Genomic DNA, 24,730 nt, shown 5'->3' with positions numbered 1-24,730 from the left:
TTAGTTCCCCATAGTAAATATCTTAGATATTGTACTGCAATTCCAGAAAACAAATGATACTCAATGTACTTTCTTTTGCCACTGGGCTTGGTGGCTGCATCATGACTCCACAGCTCCTGGCTGTCATTGTCTTCTTTTTTCATATTATTTGATAAAGGGGAAGCAGAAGGGGGAGAAAGGGGCATAGACGTAGAGAGACACCTGCAGTACTGCCTCACCACTCATGAACCTCCCCCTGCCACAAGTAGGACTCAGAGACTTGAACCCAGGTCATCTTGCATGGTAACATGTGCACTCTACCAGATACACCACTGCCTGGTCCCTCCTAGCTTTCTTTTGATCCAGTAGCATAAAGAAAACTGAGCTTGTTATTTTCTCTTTAATTAGTAGAGTCACCCATTCCAGGGGGAAATAATCCACAGGGAGCAATGCAAACCACTCTGTATATGCAAGAGAATGTTGCATACAGTTTTGACTCCCTTTTTTTGTGTCTATAGAGATGTCTGTAAGTAGGAAAACACATCTTTCTGGATGATAAGTGTTGGATTCTTCCGTCATCTCTAGAGCACTTTCTATGTAAAGCAGGAACATGGGATGTGAGTTCTAGTGTTAGAAACACTCACACAGTTGCCTTCTGCCTCCTCTAGGATGGTGTCCAGGTAGTCGAGAACGGCAGTGCAAATTTTTCTAATGGATTCCACAGTGACCCAAAAGAGAGAAGGAAAAATGATCTGTTAAACTATTTTCAAATGAACTTGTGTTTGGCTAATCATTTCAGCATTTTTCAATGCTTTTTCAACATAGCAACTTTTTGAAGATATATGCAAGATCTAATGAGAGAAACAGTATGCAAATATATTTCCAGAGAATGAGACAGATCCAAGAAAACATGTCTATGGTGTCAGGTCTCTGAGACCAGGGCTGCAGATCCCATCCTCCTGGCAGCTTTCCTGCCTGGAGTCCAGGCCAGAACCTCCCTGGGCTGTAGGGCTGGCAGGTATATTTCCTTTGAGAACCAGCCCATGAAGAAATTTGCCCTTAAGTCAGGGCCATTTAATACATGGTGCAGGGTGATGTTAGCTCCCATCACAGCGTGGAGAGAAGGGGGACAAGAGCGATGGGCATTGACTGCTAGGACTCTGCATTCTGAGAACTTGAAGATTTGAAATACATGAAATAAGGACATACTCATAAAGCTTGTTGTACCATTGCTCCATCTTCTCAACTGACCTGAAATCAAAGAGAAGGGGAGAAAAAAAGTTAAAATGCACAAAATTCAAACAAACATATTATAATGCCGGCCAATATAAACAGCATCATTGATTGTTATCGGTGGGACTGTGTGATCCAGGATGCCTGTCCTGGTCACTGGGTGCTGAGGGGTCCTGCTCTTTAACAGTTTGCTGGGATGACGAGGAAATCTTCTAAATGGAGGAGAAATTGGGTTTGGGATCAGTTGGTGGTGCAGATGGTTAACTGCACATGCTACCATGCACAAGGACCTGGTTTAAATCCCCGGGTCCCTACTTGCAGAGATCTTAGCAGCTACATGTGTTTGCCTGAATCAGAGCCATTGGAGGACAATGGAGAGCACAGAGCTGTCCTTGTGGGGGTCAGAGAACATGTGGCTAATAGACCCCCAGATGGAGCTGTGCTCCCCCTAAGAGTCATGAGGAGACAGGCAGGGCCTGGCTGCAGTCTTACTGAAAAGAGATCACGAAGCTGCGCTCAGCCCAACCCAGGACCAGTGATGTGTGGGCTCTCGCGGCTTTCTTCATGCTGGTTCCACCCTCATGTCCATCAGGGGCACCAAGTACTTGATTCTGAAGTGACTCTTGTACCTGGAGAGGGAATAGAGCACAGCACTGTAAGCTTCTATCCCAGCGATCTGCGAGCATCTGGGTTTCTCCTAAGGAGATGGTGGGTGTATTTCTTGCTTTTAGTCATTTTTTATTGGGGGATTAATGCTGTATAGTCAACAGTAACTACAATAGTTTGTACATATATAATATTTCTCAGTTTTCCCTGAGAGTTCCCCATAATAATACAACCCCCACTAGGTCCTCTGCCATCCTTTTCCAGGACCTGTATCCCCCCCCCCACTCCTCCACCCCAGAGTTTTTTACTTTGGTGCATTACACCAACTTCAGGTTGAGCAGGTACATACTTTGTGTTGGAGATGAGCAAAACCTTGGAATATAAGATCAGTTGCCTTTTCTGCCACCTCCGACCCTTCTGGAATTTGCCAGAGCCGAAGAACTGGATATGGCCATGAGGCAACACTAGGTTCTTCTCTTCTGGACTACCCTCCTCCACAGAAGAGCTGCAACACAGCAGACCCACAAGGCAGTTTGTCACTGGCAGGTGGAACACAGGGGCTCCTGCTGATGTCAGCACTCACAGAGCATTACAGAGGAGTCTAGTTCCCCAGAAGGGCTCAGCAACCCAATTCAGGAGTCTTGAGCTAGACAGAGCTCCTGTGAGAGTTGAGGTCACTCAGGGCTTGGTGGTAATGGAGGGAAGCTTAAAGGACAGGGCACAGGGCCTGTCATTTCAGTGTCAGGGGACAAGGAAGTAGCAGAGTCTCAGGACCTGGTAAAAAGGAGACACTGAGAGGGAGTGAGGGGGAGTGAGGGTATAGGGGCCCTGGTGCTTGGTGCTGGGAGAGGACCTGAGTGGGGGTGAGAGTGTTGTGCAGACACCCCATGTCAGCAAATCACACTGTAGTGAATTAACACTGACCCCAAAATATAAGGATAAAAAAATGTAAGGGGACACTAAGAGGTCAAAGGAGAGAGGATGAGAAATGTTTCAAAGAACCAATTCAGGGACACAGGGCCAAGGCCTGAAGGCAGCACAGTGTCTAGAGTGTTGTGGAGCATAATCAACCCCAAGTATCATTTGCAGTTTTTGCCTCAGTGACTCTGCCTCTCTCCCTACCCATTCCTCTCCCCCTTTTCATTTCTCTCTGCTTCTTTTTTCTTATTTTTTGTTCTCTCTCTATTCCTTTCTAATAAAAATAATTTTAAACAGATCTATGTGTGACCTATAGGGGTCAGATTGCATAGATCCAAGAGTGTGAAGAAGTCATTCCATTGTGGTCTCAGGTTAACATACACACTTAGATAACAGGATTCTGGAAAACTGACTCTAATCTTCTTTAAGTCAGTCATCACTTTGGGGTTGAGGGGGGCAGGAATCCATGATCAGCCGAGAATAAACCAAACATTCAAATGTTTCTCAACTCAAGGAAGTACTAAGCTATTCCTTGGCTGTGCCCATAGTAAGCCCACAGGACTCAGATGCTAACAGTTCAAGCCTGCTCTCTGGCATCAGCAGAAGGGAATCTCATGAGCACAATTAACTGTTGATAACTATGGCTGAAGCTGAGTATTCTGTCTGTGGGCATCACACAGAGCACGTCCTGGGACCACCCTCCTCCTCCTCTGCTGGTCACACAGGCCATGTGAACAGACTATACCTTAAGCAGGGCAGCCAGCCCAGACACCCTGAAAGCCTCGAAGACTTTCTGATAGACACAGACATCCTCTACTCTTCACTCCTTGATGTGAAAGAGAAAGCTGGGCACAGCACTGTGCGCACTGTTCAGCTCAGTCTCCGAGACTGAAGATTCCGCTGTAGCCAAGGAACCTGGGCTGTGATGTCAGTGGTCAAAGGTCAGTGTCATAACTGAGAGTTGACAGAGTTACCCTCTGAAGCCAGTTGCACCTACAGCTTTGAGTCTTTTAATCTTTTTCTTTAGAGATGACTATAGACTTCCAGGCTGTTATTGGAAATAATAGAGATTGCACAAGCCTTGCCCCTATTTCATGCAGTGGTCATCGTCATCTAATTATATAATTCTAAACAGTAAATATCACTGTAGGATATCCACATGGATGCTGTCACAGACACACTATTTCCAGGAGCATAAGTGTGTGTGTGTGTGTGTGTGTGTGTGTGTGTGTGTGTGTGTCTGTGTGTACATACACAAAGGCAATGTTATCCTCATAAAACCATTTTTGAAAGAATGAATCCATTGGCAAATGAGTTGTGGACATTCTTTGATGACCTGTGTGCTGAGAGGAGGTGGAGAGCCAGGAGGCCACCTGGCCCACTTTCTAGTTGAGAGCATTATAGAAGGAGAAAAGGAAGAAAGCCCAACCAGTCTTAAGTCCAGGAGGAGAATGATGTACCTCACCATGGAAATGTTTCCTTTACATACAGTCCTACATCAAGGATGCCTCTATGAGCAAAGACAGAAAGCAGAGAGGGCACTGAGCCTTGTCACATACTGTCTGTCAGACTTCTGCCTTTTAATGGACAGTATTTGTTTTAAGAGTCACCAGGGGCCTGGCAGTGGTGCACCTGGTAGCGCACACAAGGAGCCAGGGGCAGGACCTTGTTTTAAGTCCCTGGACCCTATTTCTGGGTGGGGAAGGGAGTGGAGAACACCTCCCAAGTGGTGGAGCAGTGCTGCTGATGTCTGCCTTTATCCTTCTCTCCCCATGTCTATATCTCTCTGGCGTGGCAAATTAGAAAAGGAAAAAGTGACTGCGGAGAGCAATGGAATCATAGTGCAAGCGTGAGCCCCAGCAATAACACTGGTGGTTAAAAAATAAAAAAGTCAGAATAATAAAATTATTTAACTAGACATCCTAGTCTGGTCATACTACATAGCAAGCTAATACAGTTTCTCAATATATAATTATTGATGGGAGAGTATTAGAATGGTATGGAGAAAATGGCTACTAAGAAATTAAAAAAAAAAAAGAAACTGGTCAAAAACATCCCTGTCGGGAGTCGGGCGGTGGCGCAGTGGGTTAAGCGCAGGTGGCGCAAAGCGCAGGGACCAGCGTAAGGATCCCGGTTCGAGCCCCTGGCTCCCCACCTGCAGGGGAGTCGCTTCACAGGCGGTGAAGCAGGTCTGCAGGTGTCTATCTTTCTCTCCCCTTCTCCGTCTTTCCCTCCTCTCTCCATTTCTCTCTGTCCTATCCAACAACAAATTGCGTCAACAAGGGCAATAATAATAGCTACAACAAGGGCAACAAAAGGGGGAAAAAATAAATGGCCTCCAGGAGCGGTGGATTCATGCTGCAGGCACCGAGCCCAGCAATAACCCTGGAGGAGGGAAAAAAATCCCTGTCTTCTTTCAAAATAACCTGGTTCTGAAGCAGGTATTCATGGTTAGGCACTGTGGGATGAAACAGAGAGTTTCTTTCAAATGGGAATTTGAATCCTACCTCATCCCAGTCTCAGAATAGAGTCCATGCCTAATACATACACTTACTGCATCACTTCCTGGATTGCCTGAGACAATAGAGAAATCTAAAAACATCCCCGATCCATCCAGCAACATATCCAGCATCATTGTACACAGTTTGAGTCTTCTTTTAAGGTCAGTCTTCCAGCATTTTCTCTCCTTTTTCTTACCACTCTCTTTTTCCTTCCCTTAGGCTCTCAGTCTTCCTCAATATATTCTAAGACAGTAATAATAGAAGTGAATGAAAACAGATGTACAAAAATTTACAGATCTACTTATATCCCTCTATATAACACACTTGTGCTTGTACTGCATGAACAATCTCTATACATTTAGAAATAAGTAATATTATAAGTCATTATCAAGACAATATATTAGATTCACTAAAACGGGTTATTTCAGTTTTTCTAGGAAGGAAAGGTATCTCAGGTATATTATCTTTTTGTTTATCTGGTACTATTATTTAAATTCTAGACACCGCTTTTTTTGTGTGTGCATTAAGTATCTGAGTGTCAAAGGAACTGAAAGGACTAGTTTATACCCCTTTGCCTTCATTATTTCTTTCTTCTCTTTCCTTTCAAAGAAATATTTTCCTTTAAGCAAAATGTACTTTTGGTTATCACAAATATAGTAATGAGAAAATGAATACATAGTATCTAGACAGAAAAGTCAATATTTTTATGCATGGTGTGTGTGTGTGTGTGTGTGTGTGTGTGTGTGTGTGGTGTAATAGAGAGAGGGAGAGAAACATGGAGAAGGCCTGTGAGTTTCCTGAGTCATAATCAGCTCTAATAATGATGCCTGATGACCCTGTCCCCAGAGAGGTTGCAAACCTGGCTCTAGACTAGCCAAGTTGGATTCATGTCTTGCTGTCCTGGTGTCAGACCAGTTCCTCTATAGGCCTCCAGCTTTATAAAGGCAAAGCCCTTCACAGAGATTGAACCCATTCTTCCAGGCCCTGGCAAATATGAAGAGGGCTGCACCCTAGTGTTTGAATTAAAACACCAGCCTTAATCCTGTTTCCCAAATCCAGAGGCCAGAATCTCATAGTAGGTCTTCTGTGGCGGCTCACCCTTGCTTCTGAACACTGAGACCAACAGGCCAACAACTTTCAATCCCACAGACAGTTCTGTCCTAGTTATTTTCTGGCTCAGATATGTTCCTTGTAGAAGGAATGGTAACTGGAGCTTCAGAGGCATGTGGCCATCAGTCCCCCTGGGCATTGCTGGGCTCCTACCTCTCCTCCCATGGGTGTTATGCCTGGACATTTCAGGACCCAGTGGGAGGTTGTCTGAGGACAGAGTTGTCCAGCAGCAGGGAAGGAGAGGAAAGAGCAGAACATGCTCAGTGTGGCCATGTCTGAGGTTTCTCAAGTGGTCCTTGTTACAGTGCACACAGGCAGAGACATCATGAGCAATGAGGGTGCAGCTCTGTGGGCTGCATCAAGGGTGCCATCACGGCCACCCATCCCGGAGCCCAGCCCCTCCCTGGGCCATGTCCCCCATGACAGTAGAGTTGTGCTGTAGGTCTGTGGATTGAACTAGAGTGAGGTTGCTGAGGAACACTATTAATAATCAAGATAACTGAAGTCGAGGTGGGTGGAGGAGGAAAGGAGCCTTTTATTTATGCTTGAGGCAGGGTCTCAGGTCTTTCTCATAAGTCTGGCACAAGACAAAGGGGCGGTACAGCCTTATATCAGGGCACAGGCTGGAGAACAAAAGGAGTCATCCCAGAAGCAGAGGCTGCAAGGTTAAGGGGTGGGACTTGGACCCACTGCTCAAGGTCTGTTTTCCTTAGTTATTATTATCTTTCAGCAGAGCTGTGCCTGGGAAAAAAAAGTTTAGCCTCCACAAGAGAGAACCCACTGGTGGTGGGGGAGGGTGTCTAGTTGGGCAGGAGTTAGTGGGGTTATTGAAGCCTCTTCTTAGCAAACATTCAGTCTGTGTCCCCATCCCCACACCCGTAGATAAACCACTAGAGTGCTCACACAGTCTTAGAAATAGGTTTACAGTTTGTTTTTTTCCCCACACATTTAGACTCAATATCCCATGTATGAGTGAAACCATTCTGTAGTTGTCCTTACTCCTAACTTGCTTCACTGAGCATCATCTTCTCCAGTTTCAGCCACTTTATCCCAAGGGACACAAGGATATCCTTTTTGATTACTGCATGATACTCTTTTTTTAATCTAGGCATCTGTCAAAAGGACATTTTGGTTGTTTCCAGGTCTTTGCTATTGTGACTAAAGCAGCTGTGAACATGGGGGTGCACATATCCCTCTGAACCAGTGCTTTTCTGTCTTTGGGGTATATACCTAAGAGTGGAATTGCTGTGTCATGTGGTATTTCCTTTTTTATTTGTTTAAGGATTCTCCATACTTAGTTCACCAGTTTGCATCCCACAGGCAGTGCAGTAGAGTTCCCCTCTCTCCACATCCTCTCTAACACTTACCTTCTGTTGTTTGACTTATGGAGTCCATATCAAAGGTGTGATGGGGTATCTCAAAGTGGTTTTGATTTGCACATTTCTGATGATGAGTGAACTGGAGCATTTCTGCCTATGTCTGTGGGCCAGGGGTATCTCTAGAGAGTCACCTACTTGTATATTCTGACCACATTTTATTGTGTTCTTTTTGTTGAGTTTTCATCTCACCTTTCTCAATTTCTCTCTATATACATCAAAAATAAAACAAAAATGACCACTAGTAGGGCAACAAAATTGAAAATAAGTAAATATAAATTTTTTAAAATAAGACCACTAGCAGCTGTGGATTCGTCGTTCATGAAGTTACCAAGTCCTAGTGGTAATCCTGGTGTCAAAATAAATAAATGCCTTTAGAGAAAATCCTGGAGTCCTTGCACTTAAACATCATTATTCCTACTATGCAGGAAGAGCGCACCTAATAAAATTCAGGGCGCTGGGTGGAGATGGGCCCTTCTCCATGTGAGGGTAATGGAGAACTGCAGCCCCTGTCCCTGTCCTGCCCCTTGGGCTCAGAGCAGATTCACCACTGCCCTTGGCGTGGGTCACACTCCCAGCTCATGCTCATCCTCACCCAGAGACAACTTTTCCCTCAATCCACAGCCCGCAGTGACCATGTTCAGCAGGGCCTCGAGACAGAAGTGCATCCTTAGCCAGGCCAGCTCAGCGCTGGGGAGAAGCAAGCCCAGAGAAGATGCTGCAGACAAGGTAGGCAGACAAGCTTCTCCCTGCCTGGTAGAGACAACCTGGCTTTGTCCAGTTTGCAGATGTGGTGGTGCTCATTCATGCACTTGAAATGCTGTCTCCTAAGTATTCGTTCCAGTGACTGGCGAGGTCAGTGAACCTGCCAGAACCCTGCAGGGACTGTTGTTTTCCCAGATTTGACCCCTTGAAAGCAGGACCTTAGTCTGCTAGGGGAGGAAACCGCTCAGCCGTGTGGCAGATGTGCACTGAGGTGTTGTGAAAAGTAGAAAGCTTACACCTTGAGGAGAGAAGCTGCTGGCAGTGGGTTCCTTTTTGGCGACAAGAACACTGAGGTGGATGGTTGAGGACTGAGGTGGATTTGGGCATTTGGGCAAGAGCTATCCCTCAGAAGTCATAGGCAGCAAATGCAGAGGCAGCAAGGCATGCAACTGGATGGTGTGAGAAGACACAACTGACATCCTGAGGACAGTGTGAAGGGGTCAGCTGAAAGGGGGTTAGGGTGGGGTTGTCCTTGTGCCTTGGCAGTAACTCAGCAAGAAGAGCCTCAGGCTTGCCTTTGTGACACTGAACTTGGATGTGTGAGGTCTTCTAAACCAGCACTGCTTGTGTGAGAGATGAGTTGCTTTGCCAGAGGATGTCTTTCTCCTTAAGTAAGTGCTTAAAACTGGAAAACAGAGTTTTTTTAAATGAACTGTAATTCAGGGAGCCTATGGCCATTGGAAGGTGTGTAAGATAAGAAGGATGTTGTAGCTGTGAATCTCAATGTTATGTGTATTTTTCTCCCTTTTAAAATGATTTAATTATGAAGGTCAAGTCCATTGGATAAGAGGGGTACAATTCCACACACAATTCCCAACACCAGATATCTCCAAACTACCCCCTCTCTTGGAAGTTTTCCTATTCTTTATTCCTCTTGGAGTATGGGCCCAGGATCATTTTGGGGTGCAGAAGGTGGAACGTCTGGCTTCTGTAATTGCTTCTCTGCTGGACATGGGCATTGACAGGTGGATCCATACTCCCAGCCTGTCTCTCTCTTTCCCTGGTGGAACATGGATATGGGGATTTGGGGCTCCAGGACACATTGGTAGAGTTGTCTGCCGAGGGAAGTGAGGTTGGCATCATGGTGTGTGTATTTTTTTTAATGAAATGATACATATAGTAGTGCCTGTGGATAGTAAGTTGTATCTTTACACCTCCATGTGGATGGGTTTAGCACTGTATCAGATCACTCTGAGTGTTGAACCTAGTTATTTTAAGCATCTAAACAGAGGCTGTGGTAGAAAAGCCAACCATAACAGGATTCATTCAGAAATATCCAGAAGATAATTGCAAAAGAATAGAGAGTGTGTCAGGCTGGAGAGAGAGATGGAACTAGAATTAAAGCTCCAGACTTTCAGTCCCAAGATACATAAGGCACTTAATTCCATGGTGAATGGGTGAAGAGCCCCACAGCCCTGGCACAGTAGTTAGTGCTCAGACTACCTCTGGGCCTCTTACTCCTTTCTCACCAAGGCACATCCACAGTGGGGATTTGTGGTGCAGGCACTGAATCCCAGCAGTAAACGTGTCATTTATGACAAAGAGATGATGCAGACACATGGGAAAGCTCCTTTTCCCTAAACACAGATTCCCTCCCCCATTTTATTTAATAGGAGTGAGAAAAATTGAGAGGTTAGGGGATATAGAAAGGGAGAAAGATTGACACCTGTAGACCTGCCTTGCCACTTGTGAAGCATTCCCCCCTGCAGGTGGAGAGTGGGGGCTAGAAACTGGATTCTTTAATTTAGTTTAATTAATTTATTTATTCCCTTTTGTTGCCCTTGTTGTTTTATTTTTGTAGTTATTATTGTTGTCATTCTTGTTGGATAGGACAGAGAGAAATGGAGAGAGGAGGGGAAGACAGAGGGGGAGAGAGAGAGATACCTGCAGACCTGTTTTACTGCCTTGAAGTGACTCCCCTGAAGGTAGGGAACTGGGGGCTTGAACTGGAATCCTTATGCAGGTCCTTGGGCTCTGCACCACCTGCGTTTAACCCACTGTGCTACAGCCCGACTGCCAGGACATTGATTCTTGCGTGGGCCTTGTGCTTAGTAATATGTGCGCTAAACTAGGTGCACCACCGCCAAATCCTGACTTTTTTTATTGTCAACTTAATACTTATTTACAAAATTGTATGATAATAGAGGTATAATTCCATACTGTTTCAACCACCAGAGGTCTGTGTCCCATTCCCTGCACTGAAAACTGCAGTCTCCCAAAGTTACCGATATGGGCTGATTCTACTACTTACCATCTGCCTGTCTGTCTGTCTATCTAAGATCTATCTTTATCTATGTATATATATTTTTCTCCATTATTTTTGTGGTCCTACCTTCACTTCCTTTCTAGGTCAGCCCTACACCTATTACCACTTAGAAGGTCTCTCCTTGTCACACCCTGATCTTCCACCAGTCACTTTTCACTCCACCCTCTCTATGTCATATCCTGTTTCCACCCTACTTGGAGAGTATAAAAACAGCTGCTCTTCTGATTAAAGACACTTGGAAATTGTTTTCCGGCTCCAAGATTTCCAGAGTGTATCTCCTGCGAAGTTAGTGTGGCAAGATTTCCTGATCCCTCTCCCACGCAGCAGCCTAGATCGGCTCCAGTTGAGATCTCTCCAAGCCAGAGAGCAATAGCTCCGGAAGAAGCACCCTCAGGCTATCTCGGCAGGTGTTGGTCTGTCAGTCTCTACCCCTGGACTGTTCTAGTAGAGTAGGGCTCTGGAGAGGTGAAGTTCTGGGAAGCATTGGTGAGATCATCTTCCCAGAGAAGTCAGGATGGAATCACAGTAGCACCTGCAATTTGGTGGCTGAAAGGCAGTAAGATGGAAAACAGGACAAAATGTTTAGTTAACAGGAACCATAAAGTAAGTATAATGCAGATGAAAGTACAGAGCTTAGGATAGAAGGGAGCTAGGAAGTCTATTTTAGGAGTGTTCCTAGGAACTTATGTCTTAGTAATCTTTGCTTGAGCTTATTAGCTAACATGGAGGTGGACTAACAATATTGTCTGAAAAGATGGTGTCAGAGTTGAGAGTAGTACTAGAAATCACGATTAGGGTAGAGAGTTGCTTGCAAATTTAACAAAAAATATATAAATGCAATTAACTGTTTACCTCAGTGAGCTAACCTGGGGCTCATATCTATTCATGTTTAGCACTAGAGCCTCTGCAACCTCCAAGTCCCTGTCAGGCTTAGCTCACAGTTGATAATCACATCTGAGAACATTCTAGGATACACTCACTTCAGAATCAGTCTTCTTTGAGTGGCAGAATAGGATAATCCAGCCTCCCTTTGGAGAGTAGTTCATAGTGAAGGTATGGTCCTGAGAAGCCCACAGAAGGGCTTATGATGTTGTTCCTAATAGATATGACCAGTGATAATAGAGAGAGGTCTAGGGGAGAATCTATGGGGTATTCAAGGATTCCCTGTCTAGGACTCCAGGTGATGATAACATGGCCTAATGGTGGCCAAAAAGGTCATAGATAAGTGAGCTAGTCTCTTGCCCTTATTTGTAGTCCCTTTATCTGATAAGATTAGACTTTCTCCCCATGTTGAGTGTAATTTGTTGTATCCAAACCAGTATTGGATTTATGGAATAGGGCCTCATGTTGGGGAGGAAATAGACCTAGGATTTTAGTGAGGTCTTAGTTAGCCTCAAGTTTTTCTTCAGTTACTTGATTAATGATTTTTTTTTTTTAATACCAGAGCAGTGCTCAGTTTTGGCTTATGGTGGTATGGGGGGTTGATCTTTGGTCATTGGAGCCTCAGGCATAGAGTCTGATTATGTAACCATTATGCTATCTCCCCCTCGTTTTTTAATGATTCTAATAATGGTTGTCATAGGGACAGTACTTGTCCTTTACTTGATGTGTAATTTTTGCCTGTATATCTCTTGGCCAGTTGTATAGTGTCTCTTCTAAAATTAACCTAAGGGTAACAATAATGCTGATGCTCTGTCAGAAGAGATTTAAAAAGATGGAAGACTATATCGTACTTAAATTCTTTTTGAGTTATTTGATACTCAACTACATAAAGTGATTGAGAGAAGTGAAGTAAGGGGTAGGAGAGGATGGTGTATAAGCCTAAATAATAAATATGTGATTGGAGAATTTATGATGCCTTCTTTAGGACATTCTACTAGAATACCAGGCTTATGCTATCTAAGTCTAATCATAAAGGGCTATTTATTAAGCACTTTTACTTTGAGGTATATAATTGTCCCTTGCTTATACTAGGTACATGTAGGCCCTTGCCTGTATTTAATATCTGTAATTTTGTTAGAATATGTGCCATCTGGAAACGAACTAGGTAGTCCCATGCAAACACAGACTTTCAAAGTTTTACTTTGCTTATTAAATGCAAGAAGCAATGGCTACTACTCAGATGGAGAACCTTAGCCATATGCCAGGAGTTCCCACCCATACAAATAGCTAGCCTGAGGAAGTCTGGAGGGATGTTCCCAGATACCTCGAGATGGGAGACTATCCAGTGTATCACTGATCAGAACTCCAGCAAAGATTTTATGGATAAAACCACATGTAAAGGAACAAGAAGATCAAAGATGTTTTTAGTTGAACATACATCAGGAACAATTGTCAAGGTACAAATTACTTTCAAGGTAGGAGAGACACCAAGAATGTGTTGGCCTTACTTATGATAGTCTTCTCTTACTATGCACTTTTTTGATGCTCCAAGAAATATTTGTTTATTCTTAGGTCATTTTCTGCACAAACCCCAAAGCCCTCATGGAAGGAGTCAAACATCAGAGTTACAGATAGTTAATATTTTTTTTAAAAAATTTAAAAATGCATTTATTTATTAATAGTGAATTTTCCTTCCTTTTATTTTATTTCTTTAATGTAATTTTTACCAGAGCATTATTCAGCTCTTGCTTACAGTGGGGCTGGGGATTGAACTTGGGTCATTGGAGCCTCAGGCATGAGAGTGATTGCATAGCCCTTATGCTATCTACCCTTTGCCCTTTTAATCTTTATTTATTGGGTAGAGACAACCAGAAGTCAAGAGGGAAGGGGGTGATAGAGAGGGAGAGAGACAGAGAGACACCTGCAGCACTGCTTCACCACTCCCAAAGCTCTCCCCCTGCAGGTGGGGACTGGGGGCTCAAACTGGGTCCTTTCACATTGTAATACATGTGCCCAACCAGGTGCACCACCACCTGGCCTCGTGACAAAGAAAAGAAAGCTTCATGGAACTCATTGTGACACCTGTGTCAGTACCCCCAGCCATTGGTACTGACCAGGAGTGGGAATATTACCTGCTCAGAGGATTCCAATGCACTGACATCATTGTTTCTTAACCAGGAGGAACAGGGGCTCCCACAGCACCCATTCCACCAACTGAGAAAGAGACCACAGGCACAGAAGAGGGCACCACAGCAGGACAGTCCAATCAGGGCTCTAGGACCACTTTACCAGGCTCTCCAGGCAGTGCCAGTGGCTCCACTGTGTCTGGATCATCTGTGGCAGGGCAACACACCAAGGCTCCATCATCCCAGGGCTCTGGCACCACTGGACCAGCACCTAATGACTCTGGAAAAACAGGGCCACCTGAAGAAAGCTCTGGGACCTCAGGCAAGCCTCAGTAAGGATGTCAGTCCACAAGCTCATCTGTCCATCGACCTGGCACCTCTCAACCAGCTGCAGTGCAGACTAGAACCACTGGGCTATCTGTCATGGAGGCAGGAACCACAGGGTAATCCGTGCAAGACTCCAGGACCACCCAGCCTGGCTCAGCAGGCAGTAGCAGTGGATCCACTGGGGCTGGAACAGCAGGAGCAGGGCGCCAGACCACGGCTCCATCAATCCAGGGCTCTGGCACCACTGGACCATCTTCTGTTGTCTCTCAGACTTCAAGCCAGTCTAAGGAAGGATCTGAATCCACAGACTCATCTGTCATAGGATCTGATTCCACTTCAACCTCCTTGGTGTACCCATGGGCACCACTGGATTCTCTTCTACCCTGCTGGGCACTACTGCTTCCTCGGTGGGCATTGTCACAACCACAAGAGTTTTTCCTCAGGGATCCTCTGCTGACACAGCTCCAGCAGGTAAGCCTACACACAGTATATACAAACGTCTTTTTTCCCTTTACATTCTCTCTTAGGTATTTTCAGGCCATTTTGAGCTGTTAATGGCTTCCTGAGTCTTCTTAAAATAATGAAGCTTTCATATTCTAAGTCAGGTCATCATATATTCATCATTTATACATCATGTTCTGTTTAGTCTTTTTTTTAATTTCATTATTAGAAACAGAAAGAAATTGAGATGGGAGAGGGCCATAGAGGAGAGAGACAGACACCTGCAGTTCTACTTCACCACTCCTGAAGCTTCCCTACTGCAGGTATGGACTAAAGGTTTGAACCTGGGTCTTGGAGCACTGTAATATGTGTGCTCAACCAGGTGCACCACGACCTGGCTCATCAGGTTCTGGTCTTTTAATTTATCAATATATTATTTAGAATTGTGCTAGTTGTTCTTATTTAACCCAACATTACAATGAAATTATTTTAAATGCTTGCAGATAATTTATCTACATAACAAGTTTATTTTTACCCTAACCCTTGTGATACATGCTCTTTAGTTTCCCCCCTCTTTCAAATGGAATTCTCGAGAAATAATATTTTTAGGTTTAATGAGGACTGAAGCTTAGGCTGTCTAGTCTCCAGTCCTGTTCTCAGCCCCTACCCTCCTCACTCCAGTGGCTATAGGAACAATCTGTGTATAGCACATACATCCAACCACACTCTGCCTCTGGAACTTGCAGTGCAAAAGCAATGATTATTAAATGTGACTCAGTTATTCTTCCATAAGTAGAATGTACTATCCACTCTGTTTTATGCTTAATAATAATAAGATGTAGCACAGACCTCACTTAGTAGCTTGGTTCACTGTGTTATCAATACTGCAGGCTTTATTTCCCCTTTTCATTTGTGATTAATGGTGGTTACAATCTATTAAGATTACAATATGTAGGTCCATGACATACTCCTTATCACTGTTTTTTTTTTTTTCACCTATTTCAAACAATTAATCACTTCTGGCCTTTCCACTGCTACTCAGTGATGGTGGAGTATAGCCAAGTTTGTTACCTACATGAGTGTAGATTTGTCACACATAAACTCAACCAAGAATTAGAAATTTCAGGCTTTTTAAAAAAAATATTTATATTTTTATTCCCTTTTATTGCCCTTGTTGTTTTATTGTTGTATTTTTTATTGATGTAATTATTGTTGGATAGGACAGAGAGAAATGGGGAGAGGAGGGGAAGACAGAGAGGGGGGAGAGAGACACCTGCAGACCTGCTTCACTGCTTGTGAAGTGACTCCCGTGCAGATGGGGAACCGAGACTGGAACTGGGATCCTTACGCTGGACCTTGCACTTGGCGTCACGTGTCCTTAACCCACTGTGCTACTGCCCAACTCCTGAAATTTCAAGCTTTATTCAGGAAAATTGAGAACAGACATTTTAGAGTACATGTGTGGAGAGAAAGAGAGAGAGAGAGAAAGAAAGAGAGAGAGAGAGATCGAGAAATGAGTGTGGGAGTAAGTTACTGATATGTTGAGGGCCCCATGTTAGCAGAGCTAGAAAGGGCCTGTAACAGAGCCTTATCAACTCCCAAGCCCTGCCTCCACCCTCTTTCTAAGCCATGCCCATACCTGTTGCCACTCCCATTTCCTGTGCATTCTTTACTTTTTTAACAATTTTATTTATTCATTTATTTTCCCTTTGTTGTCCTTGTTTTTTATTGTTGTAGTTACTATTGTTGTTGATATCATCGTTGTTAGATAGGACAGAGAGAAATGGAGAGAGGAGGGGAAGACAGAGGGGGAGGGAAAGATAGACTCCTGCAGACCTGCTTCACCTCCTGGGAAGGGACACCCCAGCAGGTGGGGAGCTGGGGGCTGGAACAGGGATCCTGACACTAATCCTTGAGCTTTGTACCACCTGTGCTTAACCTGCTGCACTACTGCCAGACTCCCCCATTCTTTCCTTTCTTCCCCACTGGCTTGGGAAACATGTTCTGGCAGTGGTGCTCCAGGGAGTGTCTATACTCCCCAGGTTCTCCCTATCCATTCTCTGACCTGAGCAGCTCTAAGGGGCAGCACACCTGAAGACACAAAGTCTGTTAATGCCCCTCCCAGAAAGTGAGAGTATCAAGGATGTAACATGGGAAGCCTCTCCTTAAAACAGGGCTGTGGTCCAGGAGTGGGCGTGGTAGGTGGAGCATCTCACCTGTGGACCTGAGGTCCTAGTTTATTCCTGCCATCTCGGGTGCTACAGGGATACTGTGCCCTCTGTATCTGTCCCTTGAGGTCCCCTTCATTAATACATATGTCACTGTAACCACAGGACTGCCATCTATACTTAAGACTCAGTTACCATTGCTATTAGAGCTGCTTCTGACCTCTGTATACTCCAGGAATCTGAGCTGTGGATGCTAGGATAGAGAGTCAGTATTCAGGGGCTGGGTGATGGTGCCTGTGGTAGAGTGCATATGTTGCTATGAACAAGGACCCCACCTGCAGGGGAAGCTTCACGAGTGGTGAAGCAGGTCTGCAGGTGACTCTTGGTCTGTCTCACTCTCTATCTCCCCATCTCTCTCAATTTCTCCTTATCTATCTGCTAGCAGAGGAAATATATATATATATTATATTTATTATATATATATATATATATATATATATATATATATATATATATATATATATATATGTCCTACAGCAAGGGCAACAAAAGGAAATAAATAATTTTTTTTAATTTCGAAAAAAAAGGTGTAAAAAAAGAAAAAGTGGACAGGGGTAGATGGCATAATGGCTATACCAAGAGACTCATGCTTGAGGCTCACAGGTCCCAGGTTCAATCCCCCACACCACCATCAGCTAGAAATGAGCAGGGTTATCTATAGTCCTATGTTTTCTAGTCAGACAAAAGAAGTGGGTTTCATGACTTGAGTGAAAATACAGCTTAACTACTGCTTCATGAAATCAGATGCTATCGACAAAAATCTTGAAAAAAATCTCAGTGATGTATATATATATTTTTTTCCTCCTCCAGGGTTATTGCTGGGCTCGGTGCCTGCACCATGAATCCACCACTCCTGGAGGCCATTTTTTTTCCCGCCTTTTGTTGCCCTTGTTGTAGCTTCGTTGTGGTTATTATTATTGCCCTTGTTGATGCAATTCGTTGTTGGATAGGACAGAGAGAAATGGAGAGAGGAGGGGAAGACAGAGAAGGGGAGAGAAAGATAGACACCTGCAGACCTGCTTCACCGCCTGTGAAGCGACTCCCCTGCAGGTGGGGAGCCGGGGGCTCGAACCGGGATCCTTACGCCGGTCCCTGCGCATTGCGCCACATGCGCTTAACCCGCTGCGCCACCGCCCGACCCCCAGTGATATTTTTAAAACTAGGTAACTTATCCCCCCCCCTTTTTAAGCCCTGAATTGTAGCAAGACACATTTGTATGGTCAGAATTTAGTTAGAAAAGACAGACACCTGCAGCCCTGCTTTACCATTCACAAAGCTTTTCCCTGCAGGTGGAGACCAGGGCCTTGAACCCAGGTCCTTGCACACAGTAGTGTGTGCGCTTAACCAGGTGGACCACTGCCTGGCCCCCTAAAGAGGACAGTTTCAACATAAGTGTTTAAAATTCACTGCTTGCCCAGAATTTGAAAACTGAGAAAGCCCTTGGAACTGATCCTTAAGAAGTCTTGGGTGACCTGTAGGTTTACAGAGGCAGAATTTGGATTGTAAAACAGTAAAAAGTGGTAGCTAGAAGATCTAGTGACCACTCCCAGAAGCAACCAAGAATTACCCTTTACTTAAAATTATAGAATAAGACATGGGGGCCAGGCAGTGGTGCGCCTGGTTAAACACACATTACAGTGCACAATGATCTGGCTCCAAGCCCCTGGTCCCCACCTGCAGGGGGGAAGCTTCACAAGTGGTGAAGCAGGGCTGCAGGTGTCTCTCTGTCTCTGTCTCTCTCTATCTCCTTCCCTCTCCCTTCTCATTTTTTCTCTGTCCAATAGTAAATAAATAAATAAAGTGGAAAAAAAGGAAGTATAAAAATAAGACATGAGGGGCCAGGTGTTGGTGCACCTGGTTAAGCACACACATTATAATTTACATGGATCTGGTCCCCACCTGCATGGGGAAAGCTTTGCCAGTACTGCAGGTGCCTCTCTATCTCTCTCTCCCTTTTTATCTCTCCCTCCCCTCAATTTCTCTGTCTCTATTCAATAATAAAAATATTTTTAAAACTGATTTTTAAAAAGATAAAGGAAAATAATAAAGGGGCCTGGGCAGTAGTACACCTGGTTAAGTGCACATAGTACTAAGTATAAGAACCCAGTGAAGGATCTGGGATTTAACCCCTGGCTCCCCACTTGCAGGGGGGAAGCTTCACAAGCAGTGAGGCAGGTCTGCTGGTCTCTTCCTCTCCTCTCAGTCTCTCTGTTCTTTTTTTTATTTTTTATTTATTTAAGAAAGGAGACATTAACAAAACCATAGAATAAGAGGGGTACAATTCCCATAACCTAATCTCCACATCCCACCCCCTCCCCTGATAGCCTTCCCACTCTCTATCTCTCTGGGAGTATGGATCCAGGGTCCTTGTGGGTTGCAGAGGGTGGAAGGTCTGGCTTCTGTAATTGCTTCCCCGCTGAACATGGGCCTTGACATGGGTTGATCCATACTCCCAGTCTCTCTGTTCTATCAAATAAAAATGGCCACTAGGAGCAGTGGATTTGTAGTGCAGGCAGAGAGCCCTAGCAATAACCCTGGAGGTAAAAATAAAAAGAAAATTAATTAAAATAAGACATGTGCTCATGCATGCTGACTAGGATGGTTTCTTCCTGGTAGATGGGTGTCATTTATGCACCTGTGGGAGCACATACTCAGGGACTCTGAAAGCCAAGGCCATTGGCCACTATCGCTGCCTGATCATTATCCACAAATAACCTGTTGCATGTTGCCAGATGTAACCTCCATTTTATTAACTTCATATTAACAGTGTGCCGTGGTCCACTGGGAGAAGAAAAAGTGGTGAGTATCCCATTTCTCTTTGCTTGAGTCCACACTTGCTGTCACCCCTCACTTGAATAACATGTGTCCACCTGACATGACCCATAGCCTGGAGACACATGGACGGCCAACTGCCACCAGTGCACCTGCATGGCTGCCAGGTCTGTGGACTGCAGACCCCGGGAGTGCCCCGCCCCACCCACATGTGGAGCCGGAGAGAAGGTGGTCACCTTCTCATCTAGTGATACATACCTGCTGTGACATTGGACACTATGGTGAGTCATACCAGCATGTTTAAAAAATATTAATAAAAACTTCAGAGGGTCATATAGCATAATGGTTCAGCAAAAAGACTTATTCCTGAGGCTCCTAGGTCCCAGGTTCAAAACCCCACACCAACATAAGCCAGAACTGAACAGTTCTTTGGTAAAACAGAAAAAGGAGGGGGCTGGTGGTGACACACTTGGTTGAGCGCACATGTTACAAGGTGCAAGGATGTGGTTCAAGTCCCCATCCCCCACCTGCAGGGGAAAGCTTTGTGTCTCTGTCTCTTTCCCTCTCTACCTCTCCTTACCCTCTCGACTTCTAGCTGCCTCTATCCAATAAATAAAAGTAATAAAAAATTAGAAATATTAAACCAGCATGTTTGAACTGAAGGGCCTAGTTTACTTTTGCATACCTAGGAGATATTTATTGAGCTACTTGTACGCGGTGCTTATGTGACGTTTACCATCCTAAGAGATGCTAATAGATGCTCTGTTTACTGGGCTCAAGACCCTGTTCCCACCTGCACAAGTGGTGGAGCTGTGCTGCTGGTGTCTCTTTCTCTCTCCCTCTCTTCTTCTGTGGCTCACCTCAAAGGGCACCAGTAGGGTTGGTCACTAAGTACCGGGCATGGAGGTTCTGAGCCAGTGTCCCAAAAAGACATGCTTTATGACATTCAGATCTGTGAGCTGGAAATCTGTGGTTGTGACTAGAGGAAATAGGTGGCCCAATTATCAGAGATCAGAGAAGAAAACCCAGAGAGACCAGAACCTCATGTTATGTAAATAACAGCACAACATCTTCAGGATTGGATTCTGACAACTGATTTGTCATCTTGGAAAGTTGTTTCATGTTTTTTTTTTTTTTGCAGTTAAAATCAGATTCCTTTATTGTATCAAAGTATAATCTGAGTTTTACAAAGTATTTTCCATATATATATATATTTTTTTCTTTCTTCCCATTTTTTTTTACCAGAGCACTGCTCAGTTCTGGATGATACTGCTGCAGGAGATTTAACCTGGTACTTTAGTGTCTCAGACATGAGAGTCTCTTTACATAACCATTAAGCCATCTACCCCACCTGTATTTTACATTTCTTAGAGGAGAAATATAATTTAACATGTTGTATAAAGGTAATATAATCTTCTAATTAATTAATTAATATTGAAAGCATATAGTTGTGAGGGAAAACATTTAATTTTTTAAGGACCACTATCAAGCAATCCTAAAAAACAGATGATTCTCAAGTTGATACCACTATAGTTTAACTCTTGATACTATCAAAACATCTAAAAGATATGTGGTGGAGCTGGGAAGACAGTTAAGTGGTTTTGCTAAAAGACTTTCACTCCTGAGGCTCCAAAGTTCCAGGTTCAGTTCCCAGCAGCAGTATCAGCGAGAACTAAACAGTATTCTAGTAATCAACAAACAAATTAAATGAAAAATAATAGCATATAAAGAAAAAAAAAGAGTGGGTGTCGGGCGGTAGCGCAGTGGGTTAAGCACACATGGCCCAAAGTGCAAGGACTGGCAGAAGGATTCCTGTTCCAGCCTCCGGCTCCCCACCTACAGGAGAGTCGCTTCACAGGCGGTGAAGCAGGTCTGCAGGTGTCTCTCTTTCTGTCCCCCTCTCTGTCTTCCCTCCTCTCTCCATTTCTCTCTGTCCTATCCAACAATGACGAGATCATCAACAACAACAATAATAACTACAACAACAGTAAAACAAGGACAAAAAATGGGAAAATCAATAATAAAAAATAAAAATGGAAAATGGAAAAAATAGCCACCAGGAGCAGTGGATATGTAGTGCCAGCACCCAGCCTGGAGGCAAAAAAAAATTTTTTTAACTGTGAAAAAAAAAACATTAAGAATGGGGAGTCGGGCAGTAGCACAGTGAGTGAAGCGGAAGCGGAGCAAAACCCAAGGACCAGCTTAAGGATCCTGGTTTGTGCCCCCAGCTCCCCACCTGCAGGGGAGTCGCTCCACAGGCAATGAAGCAGATCTGTAGGTGTCTATCTTTCTCTCCCCCTCTCTGTCTTCCCCTCCTCTCTCCCTTTCTCTCTGTCCTATCCAACAACTATGACATCTGTAACAACAACAATAATAATAACAACAAAAAACAAGGGCAGCAAAAGAGAATACATAAATAAATATTTTTAAAAATTAAAAATAAAACCCCTTGGATTTTAAATTGACAACTTATCTATCACACTGAAATTGTCATCTACCCTTCCTAATTTTTAGTTTCCAAAGGTGATCTGACTGGAGAATAGATGAGTTTGGTTTTTTATAAAATCTTTTTAATATATATATATTTATTTTCCATTTGTTGCCCTTTTTTTGTAGTTATTTGTTGTTATTGATGTCATTGTTGTTGGATAGGACAGAGAGAAATGGAGAGAGGAGGGAAAGACAGTGAGGAGAGAAAGAGAGACACCTGCAGAACCTGCTTCACTGCCTGTGAAGCATCCCCACTACAGGTGGGGAACCACGGGCTCCAACTTGGATCCTTATGCCACTCTTGTGCTTTACGCTGCCTGTGTTTAACCCACTGTGTAACAGCTAGACTCTCTGCTTTATTTTTTTTAACATAAACCTATGGTGATGTTTAGAAACTATGGAAACAGTAGGAGGTGGCTTGCAACACTGCATAGAACTTGCTGGCAGGAAACTTGATCCTAGATGCCATGTATGCCAGAGTGATGACCTGCTTCTTACTCTCACTAATAAATATAGAAGTGCATCTACTAAAAAAGAAAATGTTTTACCTCAAGTCATTTATATGAAAAAAAAAAGTTCAGATAAATAAATGTCAGTTTATTAGTCATCTTATGGTTTGAGACCCAGAAATAAATACAACTTTGATTTTCAAACAAAGATGAATAATAGGGGTCAGGTGCTGGTTCACCCAGTGAAGTGCATAGTACTGTGTGCAAGGACCCGGGTTTGAGCCCCTGCTCTGTGGCCCTGCTCCCCACTTGCAGGGGGGAAGCTTCACAAGCAGTGAAGCAGGTCTGCAGGTACCTTTCTGTCTCTCTCCCTCTCTGTCTCTCCCTCCTCGCTCTATTTCTCTCTGTCCTATTAAATAAAAAGTAGAAAAGAAAAAGCAAACAAACAAAAAATTAGGAAGCACTCTGGGGAGCTTGAAAGGGCACACAAGGAAGGAGATAATTTGTGGATCTTGCCTTTTGTTCTCATCTGATGAGACAGTTATTCTGTGCCATGTTACCCTTATTATTTGTTATCCTTAAATTTAGACCGTGGTGGCCAGGTGGTGGAGTGCCTGGTTGAGTGCTCACATTATAGTGCATAGGGACCCGGTTCAAGCTCCCAGTCCCCACCTTCAGGGGGAAAGCTTTGTGAGTGGTGAAGCAGTCTGCAGGTGTCTCTGTCTCTCTGCCTCTCTATCTCCCCCTCCCTTCTCAGTTTCTGTGTCTCTATCCAATAATAACAACAACAACAATTCAGAGTGTGGTGGTGACTGGCTGCCTGCTTACCATAAAATAACTTTCCTTGAAACCCTGGTATAGTAGAGTAACATTGTGATAAAAATAAAGATAATAATAGAAAATTAATTTACATGATAGAAGTCTACATCAAATTGGCATTTGAAATAAGAAAGCTCTTTTTTGAGGTCCCCTGTTACGGAGCACATGAGTGGAAACAAACTGCTTCTGGAAAGCTTTGTTTTCAGTAGCTTAACTTTTTCCTTTCCTTAATTTCCTTTTCTTTTTAAACTATCTCTGTGCATTGTTGTGTGTTTAACCAAGTATACCACTGCCTGACTCCCCCCTTTTTTCTCTTGGCTTTTCTTTCTTTGCTTATTTTTCCTTTCTTTCTTTTTTTGCTTTTGTGCTTATCACCAGGTTTCAGGGCCAGCACTATGATTCCACTGGTCCTGGCAGCCATATATTTATTGATTCATTTATTTATTTATTTTGGCTAAGACAGAGAGAAACTGAGAGGGGAGGGTGTATATAGAGAGGGATAGAGACCTGTTTCTCTGCTTGTGAAGTGTCCCTCTGCAGGTGAGGAGCCAGGGCCTCCAACCAAGATCCTTGCATGGATCTTTGTGCTTTTATACTATGTGCACTACACCCAGTGCACCCCCACCTACCCCACCCTCCCATTTGCATTCCTTTAGAGGTGAGAGGAAATACAAAATAAGAGGCAAAATCTTCACCCAGCACTTTGTATAGGCCAGAAGAAGCTCTGCAAATGTCCCCCCTCAACTTAGAGGGAGAGGGGAGTTTCTCTGCATGTGATGCCTCTTTTTTTTAAAATTATCTATGTCTGGATTGACTGATTAGATAGAAACAGAGAAATTGATAAGGGAGGAGCATATCGAAAGGAAAAGAGATGGAGACACCTATAGCTACATTTCACCACTTGTGAAGTTTTCCCTCTGCTGGTGGGGGTCCAGGGGCTTGAACCCAGGTCCTTGTGCACTATGATGTATGCACTTAACCAGGTGCACCACCACCTGCCCTCCTGTTTTTTTGCTTTTAAAGAAGCTCCCACTGATTTTTTTTGTATACAACTCTCTATATATGCTATTCTCTTTTAAAGTTTTATTTATAAAAAGGAAACATTGACAAGGCCATAGGATAAGAGGGGTACAGTTCCCACCACCAGAACTCCACATGCCATCCCCTCCCAATGGCTTTCCTATTCTTTATCCCTCTGGGAGTATGGACTCAGGGACATTATGGTGTGCAGAATATAGGTCTGGATTCCGTAACTGCTTACATGCTGAATATGGTTGTTTACAAGTGGATCCATACTCTCAGCCTGTCTTTCTCTTTCTCTAGTGGGGCAGAGCTCTGGGGAAGTGGGCTCCAGGACACATTGGTGGAGTCGTCTGTCCAGGGAAGTCCAGTAGGCATCTTGGTAGCATCTGAAACCTGGTGGCTGAAAGAAGAGCCAAACA

The 24,730-nt window shown here is 44.0% G+C and overlaps 1 protein-coding gene and 1 long non-coding RNA gene across 2 annotated transcripts in view; both read left to right on the top strand.

Annotated features, from left to right (window-relative positions):
* LOC132536168 (uncharacterized) overlaps positions 1–13,931 on the top strand; it is a 94,416-nt gene extending 80,485 nt beyond the window's left edge. The window contains exons 6-7 of the long non-coding RNA XR_009547836.1: positions 8,348–8,452; positions 13,815–13,931. This is a non-coding gene — a long non-coding RNA (uncharacterized LOC132536168). The remainder of the gene's footprint in view (positions 1–8,347; positions 8,453–13,814) is intronic.
* Positions 13,932–14,363: 432 nt separating this feature from the next.
* LOC132536167 (apomucin-like) lies at positions 14,364–19,805 on the top strand. The gene is made up of 3 exons (XM_060183791.1): positions 14,364–14,560; positions 19,526–19,557; positions 19,645–19,805. Exons 1-3 carry the CDS (start codon positions 14,446–14,448, stop codon positions 19,795–19,797), a joined length of 300 nt encoding a protein of 99 aa, XP_060039774.1. The 5' UTR covers positions 14,364–14,445; the 3' UTR covers positions 19,798–19,805.
* Positions 19,806–24,730: the final 4,925 nt, after the last annotated feature.

Source organism: Erinaceus europaeus (genome assembly GCF_950295315.1).
Source record: "Erinaceus europaeus chromosome 6 unlocalized genomic scaffold, mEriEur2.1 SUPER_6_unloc_3, whole genome shotgun sequence".
Classification (NCBI taxonomy): domain Eukaryota; kingdom Metazoa; phylum Chordata; class Mammalia; order Eulipotyphla; family Erinaceidae; genus Erinaceus; species Erinaceus europaeus.
Note: the sequence above shows the minus strand (reverse complement) of the source record. Positions and strands in the feature narration are given on the sequence as shown.